This window comes from Asterias amurensis, chromosome 4 (genome assembly GCF_032118995.1).
Source record: "Asterias amurensis chromosome 4, ASM3211899v1".
NCBI classification, from domain to species: Eukaryota; Metazoa; Echinodermata; class Asteroidea; order Forcipulatida; family Asteriidae; genus Asterias; species Asterias amurensis.
The window spans coordinates 2,264,141-2,286,615 of NC_092651.1; the positions used below are offsets into that span (position 1 = coordinate 2,264,141).

General features: G+C 37.0%; 1 protein-coding gene across 2 annotated transcripts in view; it reads left to right on the plus strand.

Moving 5' to 3' along the window:
- The first annotated feature begins 1,727 nt into the window (after positions 1-1,727).
- Positions 1,728-22,475, plus strand: part of LOC139936072 (uncharacterized) — a 33,455-nt gene continuing 12,707 nt past the window's right edge. Inside the window, exons 1-3 of one of the 2 annotated variants that reach the window (XR_011785891.1) lie at positions 1,728-2,042; positions 6,855-8,117; positions 8,972-11,558. Coding sequence is in view for 1 of the 2 variants with exons in the window: in XM_071930797.1 (XP_071786898.1) it covers positions 6,860-8,117; positions 8,972-9,582 (1,869 nt within the window). In the remaining variant the exon portion in view is untranslated. Of the gene's footprint in view, positions 2,043-6,854; positions 8,118-8,971; positions 14,655-22,475 lie in introns of those variants that run through there. The other variant, XM_071930797.1, reaches the window with a different exon arrangement.

The following is a 22,475-nucleotide window of genomic DNA, read 5'->3' on the forward strand; positions in this document are numbered from 1 at the left end:
TGATAAAACCTGAAATGATTGAAAATTAAAGTCCCCCCCCCCTCCCCTTATGCTGCTTCCCGGTTGTATCGCAAAGTCACCCCCCACCCCTTTTAAGTTGAGTTGTATCGCAAACTTGGGTGTATTGCAGGTTGTATCGCAAACTTGGGTGTAATCCATTGGCTATACGGCAGTTAAAGGTTGTATGGCTTATGACTGGCACCCACAAGCAAAGGATATTGACAAAATAGGGAGACTACCACCTACATGTAGCTCAGTTGGTAGAGGGGGTTGCATTTTTTTCTGTGGTCATTGGTTCAATTAGCGCTCTATAGGCACTTTTTTTTTGTTCGTCTTAAACGAATGAAATGAAAGAACTGTTGTTCACTGTACAATGTATATTGTAAATGTACATGTATGTATATGAAACTCATATAATTAATTAAACGTTGTAAATTAAAAGAACATAATTTCCACAACCTTTGCAACACTGACTGGAGTTCATTGGTTCCAGCTCCAAATGGTCCTTCAAATTCATAATTTAATCTTCATCCAATCTTTAGACAAAAATAAATAATGTCTGTCTTGAATGTTTCAAATATAACACCATTTACATATAGGCTTGTTGTCTAGAATCACAATTTGTCCTCTTTTTAGGATTTGTGTTCATCACCTTCTTCATCAGTCTTAAAACTTGGAAGATAACACTTCAATTTCGTTCCAAAGAAGTGAATTAAAAACTTACCAAACATCTCTTTTATAAGTAACATTATAGAATACCTACATGTACAGTGTTTTAATCACAACTTCAATCAATTCAACGTTGATTTATTGTTCTTTTTGATTTGTTTCAAAGACTTGGTGCCGGAAAGAACTAAAGTAAAAGTAAAGGAACAAGAAGAAAGCTCCTCTTCATGTTTGCACATTGAACGGTAAGTGCCATACAAATGAATCTGACAATTGAAGTAGTGATGAATTGGTTCACTCTGGAGAAATGTATCTTGACACATTCTTGTTTTTACCTTTTTAAAACATATTGAAGGGAATTTCAGTTTCCACTGTTCATTTAAAGGCACTGTACACTTTTGGTAATTGTCAAAGACCAGTCTTCTCACTTGGTGTATCTCAACATCAGCATAAAATAACAAACCTGTTAAACTGTTTACAATAAAACTCAATGGGGTGTCGAAGTTGTGAGAGAATAATAGAAGAAGAAAAAAAACCTTGTCACACAAGTTGTGTGCTTTCAGTTCAGATGCTTGACTTCGAGACCTCAGCTAAAGTCTCGAAATCAATTCAAGTATTTTAGTGAGCATTTACTTTTTTCTCAAAAACTGTGTTACTTCACAAGAAGACGTTTCTCACATGGTTTTGTATTATCAACAACTTTCTTTGCTCATAACCAAGTAAGTTTTTACGCTTACAATTATTTTGAGTAATCATCAATAGTGTCCAGTGTCTTTAAGTGTACAGTATCTTTACAAATCCTTGTCGTTGTCTCTTTAAAACATCAAAGGGAATTTCAGTTTCTACCGTTCATTCAAAAAGTTTTAGAAAACAAGAAATGATGAAACATCTTAAAGTACCCATAACATCAAATACGTGACCAGACAATGGACAAGTTGTTATCTGTCTTGCATACTTTTAATATTTGCATTACATCTATATATACATATTATAGATAACAAATCTTGTTGCGCAGCGCAGGCAAACAGCAAGGGTAGCTTCATGAAAGTTCACATCAAGTTTAGTTAAAAGTTCATGTACAAACACACCACAATACATTGTAGGTTTAGCTTCAAGTATTTTAAACTTCACGGATGTACCAAGTTGAAAGTCCACTACTGGATTGTTTGTTGTTTATTTGCTGTACCCGGCTGTACCAGACATCCAACTCTAGGGACCTTTTGTAAATATCTGCTACGTGACTCTTGGAGTCAAAAGGTAAAACAATTTGTCGCCAGTGCCATTTTCGCTTGGAACATTGTTCTTGAGAAGACCTCAGTAGTACGCATAGATGTGATCAGCGATATTTGACAGTGTTTACAGTACACAGGGACACGGTAAGTACAAATCATTAACAAAATTAAACCTTTGCTCAAAACTCTGGGCTTTGATAGGCCTACATGTAATTATTTATTTATTTCAGGAATTAGCCTTTAACAATGGTCTCAGCTTTGTTAAAAAGTTATTAATTCACAGCCAACGTTTTTGTGTAAATCAGGTGTCATGGGTGTCATGTAGACTCTCTGGTTTGAATTTCGAAACTCAATTTCATCTTCAGTTTATATACATCATGGAGGAATAACCTTTTATATCATTACAAAGTATCGTCCTTGGCCTTCCTTGAGAAAAAAAATTATTGCTTTAAATATCACCCTTGTGCTATTTTTGCATCATGCATTACAGTATGTTTTTAGAACTTGCAAAATCGACATTTTTACCCTATTTTTGGACCCCTAAATGTCAACTTGCCAGGGGTCTCAGAAAACTCTCCTTTCGGCTGTAATTAGGGCAAACATTGGTCTTTCCATATTGGGTGTCAAAAACTTGGGCAATTGTTTCCTGTTGTGACAGTACTGCCTCAAAACTAGACTTTTTTCCCCGAAACGTGAAAAATGCCTTTTTAAGGGTCTTTTCACATAATATCGATAAATGGTCCACGGTAAAAAAAAAAGGAAAATTTTTCTTATACTTTGTGGATGGTAGGGACTTGGGGTCCAAATATACAGCATTTACATTTCAAATCATAATATAACACATTGCCATGGTAACAGTTTGTTTGTTTTTAGGCCACTTAAGTCCAATTTTGGGGTCTGAAAAACTGTTTTTTAGTTAATATTTACAACTCCACCCCACCAAAAAACAAGCATATTTCATAAAACCTTTTCCATCACTACAAATTATCATCCTTGGCTTTACTTGAGACAAAAAATTATTGCTAAAAATTTCACCCTTGTGGTGTTTTAAGATCGTGCATTAGAGTATGTTTTTAGAACTTGCAAAATCAACATTTTTACCACATTTTTTGCCCTCAAAATTTCTTTTTTGCAGGGGTCTCAGAATATTTTCCTTTCGGTTTTGATCAGGGCCAAAACTTGTCTTTTTATTTCTTTTAAGACAAACCCGGGCAATTGTATCCTGATGTAACAGAACTGTCTCAAAAATAAACCCTTTTCCCCGAAAACATAGAGAAATGCATTTTGAAATATTTGCTTCATTTTGAATTTAAAACATTAAGAAGTTAGTAATAATTCCATCAATCTGGCAGCTTGTCATTAGCACTCTGTAGGCTTAGTGCATTACCAAACATTGATCAGGACTTGTTTATGACCTAAATCTTAGAATTTGCCCCGGCCTCACCCCGGCCCCGGCCCAATCATATTTCTTGACATTGCATAAAAAAATACAAAAGTTTTGTGAACAGCGCCTCTTTTTTGAAAGTCACATGTTTTAATTTCCCTTGCACATCAAGAAAGTTTGTACTGTCTTAATTTATTATTGGTCCTCAGAATATTTCCCCTTTGGTTGTGATTGGGCAATCATTATGGTTTGCATGTCTGCTGGGGAGAAACACTTTGGTTTATTGTATCCTATTGTGACACTTCTGCCTCAAACATGGTAATTTTTCCAAAAACAATAAAAATGCATTTTGAAGTTATCCCTTAGTTTGAATTGATAAAAAACAAAAACGAGCATGCTAGTTAAAAAAATATGGCACTGTTTCCATATTCTTTAGGTAACATATACAAAAATTATAACCAAGCTTTGCCACTGAGAGTTCTTGTTTTGTCATGACTACTTTACCTAGTTGTACAGGTATGATTCACATTGCAAGAAGAGAAGTAGTGCGATGAGCATTCTTTACTATTCTTGTCTATACAATTGTACATGGCCTTTTAACAGTCTTCTTGGTCCCCTGCCCGCTACCAAACTAAACATTTTCATCCCTATCAGAACAAAGAGGCTCTAAATGTGAGCAAGTACTGTTTCCAAATTCAACTGCTTTGGCCTTCTGTAAACAGTTCCCCCAACCATGGTGGGGTTCCTTTCAATTGTACTGTTGCAAACAATAAAAGAGTTCAGCAGGTAATGTTTGACAATGTTTTTGTTGATCGTTCTCAGAGACATATATGCTAATTATGAACTAGTAAAATAGTGAATGGCAAAAATAATCAAACTAGCCCGAATAAACTTTTGTCACTGCAAATGCATCTTACTTACTTATGTTGAGCAGGTTCAAGTATTTACAACTTCTATCCGTGTTGTTTCATTAAAGGAACACACGTTGCCTTGGGTCGGTCGAGTTGGTCTTTGAAAAGTGTTTGTAAACGTTTATTACAAAATGCATATGATTAGAAAGATATTTTAAAAGTAGAATATAATGATCCAGACAAGTATCACTCAAAAACATCTTTCTAACCATGCATTTTATAACAAGCGGTTACAAACGCATTTCAAAGACCAACTTGACCGATCCCTGACAACGTGTACCTTTTAAATGATCTCTTACGCTCGTCATGCAAATCGTTAGTATCATTGTTTTTAATAAGATCTTGGCAAACTTTTCCAACACTTTTAAGCGGGCTTTTTAATTTCCCACATTTGTGTTGGACATGATTGGATGCTCCAAACCATCTGCCTCAAGCACAGAAACTACATTGTTTATGATCTCTATCTCTATGAAAAGTTTTACATTTGGTAGCAGGCAGGGACCAAGGTGAGTAGGCCCTGTATTAAAGACAACTTGTAGAGAATGCTCATCGCACTCTACTTGCAATGGGAATCATACCTGTACAATAGGTAAAGTAGCCAAATCAAGAACTCTCAGTGGCAAAGCATTGGTTATGGTTTTGTTGGATACCATTATGTTTAATTACAAACTTTGTATTCATTACTCAAAGGGCATGGAAACAGTGCCAGATTTTTAACAAGCATGCATTGTTTTTGGAAAACTTACTATACTTAAGGCATGATCAGTCACAACAGGATACAATAAACACAGTGTTTCTACCCAGAAGGCATGAAAATACCAATACAACCGAAAGGGAACACTTTACAAAAAAGAGGCGCTATTCACAAAACATTGTTTTATGCAATGTCAAGATATATGATTGGGGCTGGGCCGGGGCAAATTCTCAAATTAAGGTCATCAATCGTTCCTGATCAATGTTGAATAATCCACTAAGCCTATAGAGTGCTTAGGAAAAGCTGCAAGATTGATAGAATTATTACTTTTTAATGTTCAAAATTCATGATGAAAAAAAAAAACAATTTAAAATGCATTTTTCTGTCTATTTTTGAGACAGTACTGTTAACATCTGGATACACTTGCCCAAGTTTTTCTACCCAAAAAAAAGGACAAATTTTGGACCTGATCAAAACTGAAAGGAAAATATTCTGAGACCCCTGAAAAAAATGAAATTTTGAGGCACAAAAATATGGTAAAAATGTTGATTTTGCAAGTTCTAAAAACATATTCTAATGCATGTTCTAAAAATAACAAAACGGTGAATTTTATAGCAATTTTTTTTGTCCCAAGTAAAGCCAAGGATGATACTTTGTAGTGATGGAAAAAGTTTTATGAAATATTTTTGATTTTGGTGGGGTGGAGTTGTAAATAATAACTAAAAAAAAGTTTTTTCAGACCCCAAAATTGGACTAAAGTGGCCTAAACACAAATGAACGGTTACCATGGCAACGTGTTATATTATGATTTGAAATGTTAACGCTGTTTATTTGGACCCCAAGTCCCTACCATCCACAAAGTATAAGAAAAATATTCCTTTTTGTTTTACCGTGGACACGTACGTCGATATTATGTGAAAAGACCCTTAAAAAGGCATTTTTCACGTTTTTGGGAAAAAAGTCTAGTTTTGAGGCAGTACTGTCACAACAGGATACAATTGCCCTAGTTTTTGACACCAGATATGGAAAGACCAATGTTTGCCCTAATCACAGCCTAAAGGAGAGTTTTCTGAGACCCCTGGCAAGTTGACATTTTGGGGTCCAAGATGGTAAAAATGTCGATTTTGCAAGTTCAAAAACCATACTGTAATGCATGATGCAAAAATAGCACAAGGGTGATATTTAAAGCAATAATTTTTTTTCTCAAGGAAGGCCAATGATGATACTTTGTAATGATGTAAAAGGTTTTTTGAAATGATTTTGCATTTTGGTGGGGTGGAGTTGTAAATATGAGCTAAAAACCAGTTTTTCAGACCTCAAAATCGGCCTAAAATGGCCCAAAAAAAAATGAGCTGTAACCATGGCAACGGGCTATATATGGAATTAAAAATGCAATTTTGTTTACTTGCACCCCAAGGCCCTTCCACCCACATAGTATAAAAAAAATTCATTTTTTGACCGTGAGCAACTATGTCAATTATTTACCTGAACTGACTCTTAAACGTCCGTTTAACACCTTGCAGGGTTGTTGCCATGCGATAAAGGCCCATCACACGACCGCCGACTCTGCCGGCTTTTAACGACCGTTAAAGAACTCGTCGCTACCCTTTTATTCCCTTATTAATTACAGGATTCTCATCACTCTGTGCTGGGATGCTCAGTGGGCTAGTAGTTTAGTTATCAGCTCTAGGATGCTGTGGGTCATGGGTTTGAATCCAACCTGAGTAGGTTGCTTGGGATTTGTTTCTGCATCACTCCAAGGAAAGCACTGAGTATACAGTGCTTATTACATATTGGTGAATGGTGAAGTACTTTTCTTTAGAAATTCAAACTGCTGAGTACAAGTGTGTTATTTGTATTGATGCCATGATCTATAAGTTTAAAGATGTGTACTGAAAGTGGTTCTAATAAACTGAATGCTTAATCTTATTTAAAAGTAATGTTTTGCTCCTTTGTCCCTGTTTCAGATAAAATGGCTTCGTCAAACCCACCAAAGGTTTCAGCTCTTCAGAAAATTGTCCAGAAACATCTGGAGTGTGGTATTTGCTATGAGCAATATAATGATCCCAGAGTTCTTGACTGTCCACACAGCTTCTGTAAAACCTGTTTGCAGAAATACCAGTCTACCAACTACAAAGATGCTACGATGCTTATTTGTCCCGTGTGTCTAAAAAAGACACAACTTCATCAGAAAGATGTTCAAGCTCTCAAGACTAACTTCAACATAACTCGTCTTGCAGATCAACTGAAGCTGGTCAGCTCATCTGAAGACAACCAGTGGGTTTGTAAACTATGTAAGGACAAAAATGAGGCAACTCATTTCTGTTTTGACTGCCCTGCAATCTTTTGTGCAAACTGCTACCAAGTGCACCAGAAAAGCCACACAGTAAACACTTTGAAAGACATTAGTGATGGGAAGATTGCAAGCAAAGACAGAAAACGAAAACGCCGTCCAGAATGCCAAACTCATGAAGGTGAAGTGATGTGGTTCTACTGTACAACATGTGATGTGATGATTTGCCAAGTTTGTACTGTCATAGATCACTGTAAACCACAACATGAGTATATTGACTGCAACCAAACCTCATCCACATACAAACAGTCATTGGCTCAACTCTTTACTCCCCATGAAGAAACCATGAAGAAGCTTGAACAATCTCAAGCAACTGCCTCAACAATGAAAGACAACCTAAACATTGCAGCTAACAGAACCATGGCAGACTTGACGAACAGAGCTGATGAGATCAGGGCTGAGGTAACAGCTCAAGAGAGTCGCATCATGGATGAAATAAAAACCATCCTTAAAGATCGGAACAAGAAATTGGAGGAATTTGAGCAAGCAGTGAGTGTGAACTTGCAGCAAATACAGCAATCACTGCAGACTGCCAAAGATGTCAGCAAGAATTCATTAGCTCCTGACTTCTGTGCAGTCTATTCTACTATCAGTCAGGACTTGAAGGTACTCAGAGATCAAAATCAACCCAAGATAGATCTGACCCTTTCCCATCTGAGATTCACTCCAGATGTTTGTGACATCTCCCTTGGTAATCTGATTATGAAGGGGTCAAGGTGGGAGCTTTCTTTGGAGTATGGTAAAGAAATCGGTATGCTTGTGGATGTTGATGCCTCCTTACCTGGGGATGAGATGGCAGTGGCAGACTTCATGAATAGCAGAGTGGTAATCTACGACACTACAGGACACCAGAAGAAAATAATCAACCTACCAAAACGTAAGTCCTTTACAATTTAATTCTTTAGTTAGAGGTGTATTTATGCTGTAACTCTCAGTTCAAACAGTTATAAAAGCTGCAGTTGATTAGTTGTCAGTCGAACAATGAAAATAAGTCACTACTGTCCAAAACTGAAACCAAATCTGAAAAAGTTTGATCAAATTGATCAACTCAAGTCAATCTTTAAAACCCTGCAGTGAGGGACCTGTTTGGTTGCAAGGCCCCTTTGGTCCCCCACATAGGTTTTAAATGTTTTTTTTATATTTATAATTCAAACAATTATAATATCTCAGTTTTTTGTTCACTCCGCCATGTATTGCCTGGGTTCATTTTATTTTGTTTTAAATCAGTTCCAATGTTGAGAATGATTAAATGACCTTGCAGGCTAGTGCTGTTGTTATACATACTTTCTACACGATCACTGAATTCACTCTTATCTACTGTCATTCTGAAGATTTACATTCTTCTATTCAACACCATCAACAAAGAAGTTTCTATTTGTAAATGAATGAATAAATAACAACAATTAATGTTATTAAGGTAATTCATTTTAAGTAAAGACTGGAAATAAAAGTTAACAAGACTATCTTCAAAACCAAAGTTCTCTTGATAGTAGTCACCTTGCTAGTATGAACAGATTACTGTTTATTGTCCTACTGTATTTCAAAGTTGCACGTAGGTGCTTTGTGAGTTACTAGCAAAGTCATACTGACTTCTCTAATATAGGAAAAAAATTAATAAAGCAAACATCTCTTTTGCATTTTTCACAATCATCAAATTAAATAGATTGAAAGTAATTTGCGAATGAATGATCATTGGATTGAGTCCTATCCATTTGTTTATTTGTTTTTCAGGTCCAGAGTCTATTGCTGCATTCAAGAATCAGTTAGTGATTGTAGATGAGACCAACTCTGTCAAGATGTACAATAGGAATGGCAACAAGATGTTTGAATTCCACACAGTGCCTCATAGTGAAGTGGGCAAGACATCAGTAGATCTCCAGAGTGTAGCAGTCATAAAGGATACAATCATGGTCGGGGATGTGAAGAGGTCAGTTATAACTAAACACAGATCCAGTGATGGTTCACTCATAGACACTGTTTCAGTTCAGACTAGACCTTTGTACTTGGCCATTGACAACAAGGACAGAGTTGTATTCGGTGGGGGCATTCCACCACAAGTAGACATTGTTGGAGTCGATGGTGGTACACTTAGCATCTATCCAAAGATCGATAGTCAACTGGTTAAATCCTGCAGAGGTGTATGCTGTGACAGCTCAGCTATCTACATTGCAGTGGACAATAAGGATTTCAACACTGGTCATATTCATCGGTATGACACTCGGGGTAGATTTCTCAGCTGTATTGTTCAGGGTCTGTACAACCCAGGTGGAATATCATTGACATCAGATGGTCAGCAGCTTGCAGTGGCTGACAATTCAGTAAAGATTTATAACAAGGTGTAATGTTATCTGATTATGATGATACTGGTAAGAGAAATAAATGCTACAAGTACAACATGTACATTGACATGTAATGACCACAGTGTGTCCATACAGCTCAATGAAAATCAATCTAGAATTCAAAAAGATGTGTGTTTAATCAAGCAATAATCTTATCAGTTCAATTGATCAATAATATCAGTAAAACATCCACACAATTGTCTTATTTCAAACCTAAACGTAGTGAACTCTTAAAGTTTATTTAACTCTTCTTGATTCATTTGATGTTTTTACAGTTTATTTTTTTCCTAAATCACCCTCAGATTCTTCCATGAGAAATGTTACCAGCCTTTGCCCTCCCGTTTTTTATGAAATTGGAGAGTAATTCAACACTTTTCAGGATAAGCCTGCATGTCCATTCAAACATTTATGGGTTGTTTGAGGTTCTGAAAAGATTTACAACTACTCTGAAAAAGTGTTAATGTAACGGTAGAAAAGTGCTCCCTTTATTGTTGTTCCTGTCTATTCACGATTGACCATGTATACTTTAAAGACTTGTAATCAGAAAATAACATCTTTGTTAGTGGAGTAGAATTTGTTTTCATACTATCAACGTTTATTTGTAAAAGAACAACTGTTTTACCTTGTTGTCCATTATCTTTCTCTACTGTCTAATCATTTTTAACTTAAGTATTTTATATGATTGCTTTTTTTGTTGTAAAATTCCAACAAATTGTCCCATGCAGGGACAATTAAATTGTGACGGTAGAAATTGTCTATTCAAGATTGATAAAGTCTACTTCATTGATTTGTAATCAGAAATATAACATGCTGTGTTAGTTGAGCAGAATTTATTTTATAAACATCATTGTTGACTTTTAAAGGAACAATGGTTTACCTTGTTTATTGTTATGTTCTTATGATGCTCTATGACCTAATTGTATTGTATTGCAAATGTAATACATTTGTAGTATTTGTTGTTGTATATACATGTAGTAAGCAAACAAATTGCAGATCAGCCAAAATAACAAGGAACATTGAAAGGTCAACTCTGATACCAATTTTGAAACAATTACCAGAAAGACTTTGCAACAGACATCAGCTGAAAACACATTTAGAATTGTTTCTAACCTGTTGCTAGCGGGCTCTTGGGTTATTTATGACAGATATTTTTAGTTCATCAAACTTAACTTGATTGTAGCTCTGATATACAAAGTTTGAAATCCTACTTGTATGTAGTTGTTGACCAACTTACTGACATTACAATCTGAGAATGAGTAAATATGGAGTTCCCCCAACTTGCCTGTTAAGCTGGATGGCTTTATACTAAGCACTCTAAACACTCCTGGATGACCCTGAATGTGGGTCAGATTGATCCAAACATAGTCAGGTCTAATTGGATCTAGAGTCAGGGTCAGTTCTGAGTCAGAGTTTTTAGAGTACATGGCGACTGTGAAGTAGGTTTGCTCTTGTAGACACAATTAATAGTCTGATCATGGTGTGGAAAAAGTAGAACTAGAAATATTTGACTCTGAATCAATAAACACCATTGATCACAGAATTGATTGAAATTTCTGATGACATAACTTTATAATGGTCTATGTAGATTGTTGTATTCCTATATCTTCATTTGACAATTGAACTTGTTATTATAAATGATTCTTCCAATTGACTGTGATTGCTTTGATGTTAAGAAACAAGTGTACATTATGATCAAGTCATATAAATATAAACATTTGTTTGGTATTAACAAATGAAGGAAGTTAAGTCTATTTTCTATAATCATGATTTTATTTCTGTAGTTAGTAAAAAGAAGTTTGGACTGATGTGTTAAACTTTCTGAATTTGCTTTGATGTTAAGGAACATGTGTAAAGTGATTTAAAGATAAGTATAATGTTTTTCCTGTTTGACATTTATTGGGAGTTAATTTTACTGGACTAAGATTGTTTATCTGTAGTTAGTTCATATAAACAGTAGTTTAGTTAATGTTTCAAACTAGGTTTGATCTGTGTTTATATGTTTTTTATGTACTGGTTACTATTGGTAATTACTAAAAATGTAGATTGTTGTATTCCTATATCTTCATTTGACAATTGAACTTAACCACCGAGCGGTTAAGAGCACCGAATTCAGACTCTGGTGTTTCTGACCTGCAGAGTGTGGTTTCGAATCCCCAGCTGCGACACCTGTGACCTTAAGCAAGACACTTACAGGAACACGTTGCCTTGGATCGGTCGAGTTGGTCTTTGAAAAGCGTTTGTAACCGTTTTTTATAAAATGCATATGACTAGAAAGATAATTTAAAAGTAGAATATAATGATCCACACAAGTATCACTCGAAATTGCGTGGTTTTCCTTTTACCTTGTCGACTAACACCGTCTGCCATTTATGGGCATGAATAAATGGCCGACCGTGTTAGTTCGCAAAGTACCAGGAAAACCACGCAATTTCGAGGCAAATTTGTGTGGATCATTGTATTCTACTTTTAAATCATCTTTCTGAATTTGCTTTCTAACCATATGCATTTTATAACAAACGGTTACAAACGCTTTTCAAAGACCAACTCGACCGATCCAAGGCAACGTGTTCCTTTAACCATTGCTTCCTCCTTCGGATGGGACGTAAAAGTCGTTGGTCCCATGTGTTGTGTAACGCATGTAAAAGAACCCAGTGCACTAATCAAATAGAGAAGGGGTTCGCCCCGGTGTTCCTGGTTGTGGCTGCCGTATGCGCCGTAGCACCTTGTATAGACCCTTATAAGGTGCTAACTTATTGGTTCTCAGAATTCATCACTGTTATAACCTATCTTTCTGAAAGTTTGTATAAACTCAGCGCCTTGAGTACCTTGTTTGGTAGATACGTGCGCTATATAAGACTTTGATATTATTATTATTAATGATTCTTCCAACTAACTATAATTGCTTTGATCTTAAGAAACATGTGTACATTATGATCAAGTCATGTAAAAATAAATACTACATACATCATACATGTATATGAGTTTGATATTAACCTATGAAAGGAGTTTACTTTAGTTTCATTGTACAATCAAGATAGTTTTCTGTAGTTAATAGTGGAAACAATTTTATTACTTCCAAGTTCCAACTATCTTGATTTGCTTTTATGTTAATTGCACTGGACACTTTTAGCAAATACTCAAACAAAATTTTGGCATAAAAACTTACTTGGTAACGAGCAATGAAGAGCTGATGATTGTACAAAACCTTGTGGGTAACAGATCCCTCTGAAGTAACATAGTTTTAGAGAAAGAGGTATTTTTTCTCTCTAAAATACTGAACTACTTCAGGTCTAAAGCCTTGTTTTACGCATCTGAAAGTATGCAAAGTGTTGCAACAAGGGTGCATTTTCTTTCTTTATTCTCTTGCAAATTCGATGACCAGTTGAACCCAAATTTCCACAGGTCTGTTATGTTATGCATGTGTTGGGATACACCAAGTGAGAATACTGGTCTTTAACATTTTACAAAACGTGTCCAGTGCCTTTAAGGAACAGGTGTACATTATAATCAAGTCATATAAATACAAACACTTCATGTACATCATTTATATGAGTTTGGTATTTACCTAAAATAAAGGAGTAACTTTAGTTTCATTGTATAATCAAGATTGTTTTCTGTAGAAGTGTCTTGGCCAAGTGGTTAAGAGCAAAGATTTCAAACTCTGGTGTTTGTGATCAGCAGAGTGTGGGTTCGAATCCCCCAGTCGTGACACTTGTGTCCTTAACCAAGACACTTAACCATTTCTTCATTCTTTGGATGGGACGTAAAGCCGATGGTCCCATGTGTTGTGTTCGCATGTAAAAGAACCCAGTGCACTTATCAAAACGGGAAGGGGTGTACCCCGGTGTTCCTGACTGTGGCTGCTTTTATGCACCGTAGCACCTTGTAAACCTTTATAAGGTGCTACATAATTCATGATTTTCTATATAGAAAAGTTTGAAGTTAACTTTAGTTTCATTGTATATTCAAGATTGTGTTATAAAGCTATTGTGTTATAAAGCTATTAGAAGTAGTTGTATTGTTGATACTTCCAATTATCTGGATTTGCTTTTATGTCAAAGGGAAGGTACACGTTTGGTTATTGTCAAAGACCAGTCTTCTCACTTGGTGTATCCCAACATAGGCATAAAATAACAAGCCTGTGAAAATTTGGGCTCAATCGGTCATCGAAGTTGCGAGTAAATTATGAAACAAAAAACACCCTTGTTAGACAGATGTGTTTGCTTTCAGACAGGAATAAAAGACTTCTAGCTAGAAGTCCTTTATTATTTAAGTGAGAAAGTACCTCTTTCTCAAAAACTACGTTATTTCAGAGGGAGTCGTTTTCCACAATGTTTTATACTATCAACTGCTCTCCAATGCACGTTACCAAGTCAGTTTTTAAGTTAATATTTTCTTTGAGTAATTACCAAACGTGTATCATCCCTTTAAGAGACAGGTTTGTTTTATGATCAAAAATTATTGGAAAGGCAGTGGACACTATTGGTAATTGTCAAAGACTAGCCTTCACAGTTGGTGTATCTCAACATATGCAGAAAATAACTAACCTGTGAAAATTTGAGCTCAATCGGTCATAGAAGTTGTGAGATAATAATGAAAGAAAAAAACACCCTAGTCACGCGAAGTTGTGTGCGTTTAGATGGTTGATTTTGAGACCTCAAGTTCTAAACTTGAGGTCTCAAAATCAAATTCGTAGACAATTGGTCTTTCTCGAAAAACTATGGCACTTCAGAGGGAGCCATTTCTCACTTTGTTTTATATCATCAATCTCTCCCCATTACTTGTCACCAAGAAAGGTTTTATGCTAATAATTATTTTGAGTAATTACCAATAGTGTCCACTGCCTTTAAGACTTACTGTATGAGTTTGCTTTTTGACCCATATTGGGAGTATATTTTACTTGATAATCAAGACTGGTTGACGCTGTTGATAGTGCATACAAAAAGTAGTTTAGTTTGAGTTTGTTTGAGTAAGTTTGATCTGTATATTAAGACGTTGCAGTGGATTATTGCGCATGAAAAATTGGTTGGATTAATGCTACTCTATCTCTAAAGCAAAGTATTTTCCAAACTTTTGACATTGTCAATAAATCTGCAGATGATTCTTACTCCATTATTGTTTCTGTCAAGTGAAGATTTTCTTTCTCCCTCATACACTTTGATTGTCTTTTACAAACTGCTCTGAGCTTAGAGATATTTCCTTAATTAAAAATGTTTAGGAATTATTGAAGTTACTTTATAGATCTTGAAGGAGCTCACATCTTTTCTGAAGTAAAACAAATCAAGTAATAAATTACAATGAGGAAGAGTGTGCCGTAGCGCGACCAATCAGCAGATCAAGCTAAAATTTTGAAATTTGAGCTTATTGAACCGAAACTACCCTACAAACAGATTCAAATGTAGCCATTCATCGATGTTTTGCAGCTCATCCCTTCCTAGGGTTTAGTAATGAGAAGTATCAATATAGCGCTGCCCGTGATAGCCAGGCTGGGATAATGAATAATCTTATTTTAGTTTGACCCTCTCATTGATGTGTGATAAGCGCTGTATACTCACTGCTTTCAGAGTCCTGTGGAGAGTCAAATGAACCTCAGACAAAAGATGGTTCTCATGAATAAGATTCTGAACATGATGTAATGATCATCATTGGTTGGAATTCTACTGGATTTCACTTTCTCATCATCTACCCTCTTTCTCATCTTTGTTCTTTACAGAAGGAGAACTCAAGTCTAGTTCAGTGTCTTGAGGATGAGGAGTGTTGGGAGTCTAAAGCTGAAGCAGATGATGTCACTGTTTGAGCATGAACTAAACCAAAGTAATCAGGTATGAGATGAGAGCAACCATGTGGTGTGTCTTAAAGTCAAGAAATAGGAGTGCAGACAAATCCACTGCCAAATAATGTCTGCTAATGAGAGTATTGCTTACAAATATTCGTTAAGCATAGATCTTAACTGTTGAATCTTAATTGCTAGGCCAAAGAGCTCACCCAGTTACAAGGAGCAAGTTTGAATCATATTGAAATACTGAGGCAGTTGAGATGTTAGTCCACCTTCTTCATTCTAGAGTAGATCTTAATTGCTAGGCCAATGAGCTCACCCAGTGACAAGGAGCAAGTTTGAATCATATTGAAATACTGAAGCAGTTGAGATGGTTGTCCACCTTCCTCATTCTAGAGTAGATCTTAACTGCTAGGCCAATGAGCTCACCCAGTGACAAGAAGCAAGTTTGAATCGTATTGAAATACTGAGGCAGTTTAGATGGTAGTCCAACTTCCTCATTCTAGAGTAGATCTTAACTGCTAGGCCAATGAGCTCACCCAGTGACAAGAAGTAAGTTTGAATCGTATTGAAATACTGAGGCAGTTGAGATGGTAGTCCAACTTCCTCATTCTAGAGTAGATCTTAACTGCTAGGCCAATGAGCTCACCCAGTGACAAGGAGCAAGTTTGAATCATATTGAAATACTGAAGCAGTTGAGATGGTTGTCCACCTTCCTCATTCTAGAGTAGATCTTAACTGCTAGGCCAATGAGCTCACCCAGTGACAAGAAGCAAGTTTGAATCGTATTGAAATACTGAGGCAGTTTAGATGGTAGTCCAACTTCCTCATTCTAGAGTAGATCTTAACTGCTAGGCCAATGAGCTCACCCAGTGACAAGAAGCAAGTTTGAATCGTATTGAAATACTGAAGCAGTTTAGATGGTAGTCCAACTTCCTCATTCTAGAGTAGATCTTAACTGCTAGGCCAATGAGCTCACCCAGTGACAAGAAGCAAGTTTGAATCGTATTGAAATACTGAGGCAGTTTAGATGGTAGTCCAACTTCCTCATTCTAGAGTAGATCTTAACTGCTAGGCCAATGAGCTCACCCAGTGACAAGAAGCAAGTTTGAATCATATTGAAATACTGAGGCAGTTGAGATGGTAGTCCACCTTCCTCATTCTAGAGTAGATCTTAATTGCTAGGCCACTGAGCTCACCCAGTGACAAGAAGCAAGTTTGAATCGTATTGAAATACTGAGGCAGTTGAGATGGTAGTCCACCTTCCTCATTCTAGAGTAGATCTTAACTGCTAGGCCATTGAGCTCACCCAGTGACAAGAAGCAAGTTTGAATCGTATTGAAATACTGAGGCAGTTTAGATGGTAGTCCTCCTACCCTCGTAACTTTGTACCCACGGCTGTTATTAACTACCTGTACAGTATGTTCCCTTTAAGTCCATATTCATTTAGACAATTCTGAGATTGTTTTCCCTATAAACATTGTGTTCAAACATTGCAAGCATTCAACTGCCTGAAGATACTTGTTTTGTCCCTGATGGATGATGTCTGGTTGTAATGTGTTCCAGTCTTTAACAAAACTGTTTTGGGTATGAATGAATATTTGAAGCAGTCTTTGCTTGTAGGGAAAAGTTGGTTTGTCTCTTGCATGCTGTGAATTGTATCTGGATTGGCGTGTTACCCGTTGTTATGTAGAACATTCCTGCCAGGACATCAGCCTGACCATGGCATGGTGGAGAGTCAAGCCAATATTCTGTCTGCCATTAATGACAATAAGACTTTTTAAGGAGTTGTTATAACCCACCTACATGAATTGAAGCAACTCAAAACTATCCCGTGCACAGAAGTGACAGAACGTCAAGGATAATCACGTACCGAGAAAGTAAAATCATATTTTTATGAGCGCCCTCACATGGTAAAAAATACAGGGGAATTTAAAGCTGAATGGTTTGTGTAACCTAGACTTGGCCCCTGTCTTTCAGGTCCCTGCTTGCAGATCCAGTGATTCCATTGGATACAATGATCATTTGATAAACGTGCAGTGACATGAGCTTTCCATATACATGCCCAAACAGTACACTGCTGTCACGTCCGAAATAGAATTTGACTGCGTATCTCCATGTGAAATGACCTAGGTCAAAGGTGAAAATACACGCTGGTCTGGAGGTAGGTTTCTGGCGTTTCTCACTAGCTCAAAGCGTGATGTCAGATGTTCAGGCTATGTGTAACCTTGCACAACAATTAGCAAACCTTAATTATTTGGTAACATGCTTTATAACATTGTTGTTTCCATAGGCGAGTTTGGATGTGAGTTTGATGCATCTGGAATGGGTGAGACTCAAGAGACTGTGGACTGGTGTTGGGCGCTTCAATACCAAGATGTGAATGTGGAACTTTGCTGAGGATCCAGCCTGTGACTCACACAATCGTACCATCATATTAACCAGCAACATCTCCTGCGTACCTCAGGTGAGTTTAAACTATTTAACAGCTTTGTTTGATGGATTTTGGAGCAATTTTTGTCACACTTTGGTTTTATTATTTACATGTAGAATAGTGAACGTTGGTACCAAGAAAGGAATGAGGGTTCAATTGGAACCTACATGAGCCAGATAAAGTCAAAATATGAAGGGAAAAAAATGTAGTTTGATGTTCTTTGAGTTGATGAACTGGATCAATGTTGCCGTCAGTATATTTTGAAGTGATTAAGATCTACTTCAACAGCAAGATTGTTTAAACTTTCCTGAAATTAAAATCATTTGTGTTTCATGATTAGTGTATTTGATGGAAAATCCTTAGTGGTTGTTGTGTAACACACAATTTTATTTATTTTGACCAGTTCATGCAGATAGCAAGTTTTCTTTCAAAACAAGGATAAAGACAGGTCCCTGCTCCTTAGATCCAGTGATTCCATTGGATACAATGATATCATTGGATAAACGTGTAGTGACATGAGCTTTCCATAGATGCCCAAACAGTACACTTCTGTCTCATCCGCATAAGAACTTCAGGCCTTCATTTTAAAGGAGCGCGATCGCTCGCGCTTCTCCTCGCTCCTTGAAGTTTTTTAGGAGAGCAAAAAAAAATCGCTCCTTAAAAGTGTAACTAGAGCATTTTTAATTTCAATTTGCAGTATATATTTTGAAGCATTTATGCTTGATACATGTACTTAAGTTGAAAATTAATATGTTTCAAATCTCGTTAAACTTATCGCCATAAATCATTTTCTTGATTTAAGGAGAGCGATGTACAGCTCTCCTCAATTTTTTTTTAAAATGAAGGCCTGGAATTTGACTGCGTATCTCTATGTGAAATGAATGTAGGTCAAAGGTGAATCACGCCTGTATCGAGGCAGGTCTCTGGCCTTATTCACAAGCCTCGAAGTTTGACGTCAGATGTTCAGGCTTACTCTGATGAAGTACTTGGGTTGAAATAGCTTATTTACACCCTTGCAGCGTAGTGTGATTATTGTACGCTATTCCCAAAGTATTGAAACAATGTCCAATACTCTATCGGACCGTGGAAGGAACACAGTGTGGACGAGCCTCATTGAGGAAGATTTCAAAGTAGATGATAATCTTGATAGTGGGAATAGCTTCGACTCCAAGGGTATTATACCGAATACTCGAACACCTTAGTGTCTGAATAGATGACAGTTGTAATTACTATTCTACTTATTGAAATTTCAACTGTGAGTAAACAAATTCAAATCATCAGAATACCTAATACCAGTTGATTCAACTACTAGACCGGCCCAGAGCACTTTGGTTAAAGGAACGAGGTACCAATATTTGAGTACAGGATTATTTAGTGGATAACCTGACATGGTCAGATATGGATGTCTGCCGGGACCCCCCATTGCGTGTGGCGCATGGACCCCCAACAAAGAGGCAAAATAATTTGTGATATATAAAAACGGAAGATTTGAGACTAAAATCAGACCATGCCTTCCTTTTTGCAAGAAGGGGGATAGTCTTGGTTCCAAGACCATTGGTGTTGCGCGGTCACACACAACCAACGTTCCGATTATGCACGGCAAAAACTGTCCACGCTTGTAATGAATGAACGCTAGCGGGCGCTGTTTCTCTGATTTACGGATCTCACCATGTCCTGTGCTCACCATGGTCTTGGATATTTGCAAATTGAAGGCGTGGCCAGACTATGTAAATTACTTTTAATGTATGCAATATTCATATCACGTGACGAATTGAAGATGACTATTCAAACTAGATCGAGTCAAAGGTCAATATGATCGGCGGTCTATTTTTAATAATCTTTGCTCAAAGAGTGATTCCGTGGTCATTATAGGCCTATTAAAAGGAAAACAGTGAAATTTTAAGTATAGGTACCTATTCAGATTATGGATACGTGACGATTTGAAATCGTAAATAATGGTCAAAAATCGAACGTAAAATTAGCATTCAGAGAGTCCGTGTATCGGACGCTGTATGGCCCCACGGCGTGGAGCAATCGGAACGTGAAATAAGCCTTGTGGAATATCACGTACCGCCCATGCCGTGTCTCGTGGGGGTTGGAGGTGTTAAATCCCAGGCGCTATGAACTCCCAGCTTGCGGGTATCGAATCCGTTGTTTCTTATGATCGCAACGTTCCAATATGCTCCATTTTAATTCATGGCCCCTAATTTCTTTTTGTTATGAGTTTTCAGGTAATTTTGATGATGTCAAAACGTAGGAATATCGCATATTGTTATATTGACAGTGTTATTGTGTGAGTAGCTTAAAAAAATTATGAGAATTTTGTATAAAAGGTTTAAATAAAAATAATGCTAAAACAAAATTCCCTCAAAGCATAATTTTGTCAAACAAAGTATTATTTTTTTAATTCTGTGAATGAAGAGTTATTTTTGAGGTAATGATTAAACTGGGCAACTAGTGGAATTTAATGACCTGACTATTCGCCTCAAATAACTGGGAGTTGAATAGCAGTAGTCGCCGCTGGACAAGCAATCAAAACTCGAAATTTCTCATTAGTTATTCCAAAAGATATTGTTACGACTACATTCAAAAAAAATGTTATATGGTTACGTTCCAAGCTACGCATATAGGTCTACGTTCCTTCAAGTTACACTATAATATCAAAAAGTACACTTCCAAGCCCGAGTCAAGCTATGCCTACGTTCAAAGATACGCAGCTGCGTTTATGTTCCAAGATGCTACACTTCAGTCCAAGATATGCTTACGTTCCAAAAGATGTCAACGTTCCAAGCTACACAGCTACTCAGCTGCGCTTACAGATCTGCTTACGTTCCTTCAAGTTACGCCATAATATCAAAAGGTACGCTTTCAATCCCATGTCAAGTTACGCTTATGTTCCAAGATACGCAGCTACGAATTATGTTCCAAGATATGCTTACGCTCCACCAAAAGATACTGTTACGTTCCAAGCTACGCAGCTACTCAGCTACGCTTATACACTCCAAGATACTAATAGGTTATGCTACAATATCAAAAAGTACGCTTTCAATCCCGAGTCAAGCTACGCTTACGTTCCAAGATATGCAGCTGCGGTTACGTTTCAAAATACGTTCTCACAAAGACGCTTTTGAATCCCTCAAGATTTCCTTCCCCCAAGATTAAAAAACTTTCACTGTGAATAACACTACAGGGCCCACCAGTTAATATCTGTTTGGCAGAAAATACTGTACAAAATTTCTTTACTATCCAAAAATTTACTTGGGCACTACAAAATTTCAAATTTAATTAAAAATTGGCTGGCAACCAGTTTCTGCTAAGCAATACTATTTTGTGCTAACTATAAGCAAATTGTTTAGCCAATACAGGCTTCATCAGTGTGGGCCCTGGCACGTCGGGAGCATAACGCCACGATCGCATTTCAAGCTGCATATCATGGCAATGCAGGTGTCTGGATCTGGACATTATACACAGAAATGTTTGTGCTGGTACCACAAACCTTTCTTTATCGTATTTCCACCCTGTGTCAAAGTTTCAAATCCTACTGATCTGGACATTATTATACTCCGATAAAAACATATATACCCACACACAGAGTAAAGCAAAAGTCATGCAACGGAATTACTGCATGCATTGTACACTACATGCACAACACTGATGAATTATTCATGAGCCAACCGCAACGCAGCCTCTGATTGGCTCCACCGGAAAGTCGGGGGAGATTTGCCGAAAAACAATAAAAAAGTTAAGACCTGTCGTTGCAAATATTCAAGACCATGGTGAGATCTAAATCAGAGAAACAGAGCGCCCGCTAGCGTTCGTTCATTACAAGCGTGGACAGTTTTTGCCGTGCATAATCGGAACGTTGGTTGTGTGTGACCGCGCAACACCAATGGTCTTGGGACCAAGACTAGAAGGGGGAGGGGGGGGGTCAGAATTTTCTTTTTCTTTATGTTTTATTAAAAAAGTGCTGTTATGTTTTTTTTTATAGTTTTTTGGTCTGAGGGAGTGGGGGGGGGGGCGGTTACCCCTTTTCCTTCAAAAAAATTGTTCAGGCTCTGTAGGAAAGAGCCACTGGCATCCCTGAAAATGAAGATAAAATGTATAGTGTTAAAACATTTTGAGAAAAACTCCTTCTGAAGTAAAATAGTTTTTAAAAAAGAGTTAATTTTTCAATTAAAATATTTGAATCTGAGTAAGACTTCAGGCATTAACCTTTTTTCAGGTATCTGAAAAACACATAAATTTGTGCACCAAGGATCGTTTTTTGACATAATTATTTTGCAACTTTGATGAAAAGTTGAGCCCAAAGTTTCACAGAATTGTTAGTTTATGTTGGGATACACCAATTGAGAATGATGGTCTTTGACAATTACCAAACATGTTTAGGGGTGGATTTCTTAAAGGTAGTCCTAACTTAGGACTAGTCTTAGGCAATGCTAAGAGATAGGGTCAGTCCTAAATTAGGATGAGTTACTGGTCCTAACTTAGGACTTGTCCTATCTCTTAGCATTGCCTAGGACTAGTCCTAAGTTAGAACTACCTTTGTGAAATAGATAGGACCAGTCCTAAGTTAGGATGAGTTACTGGTCCTAACTTAGGACTTGTCCTATCTCTTAGCATTGCCTAGGACTAGTCCTAAGTTAGGACTACCTTTGTGAAGTCCACCCCAGAGCCTTTAAGCAAATT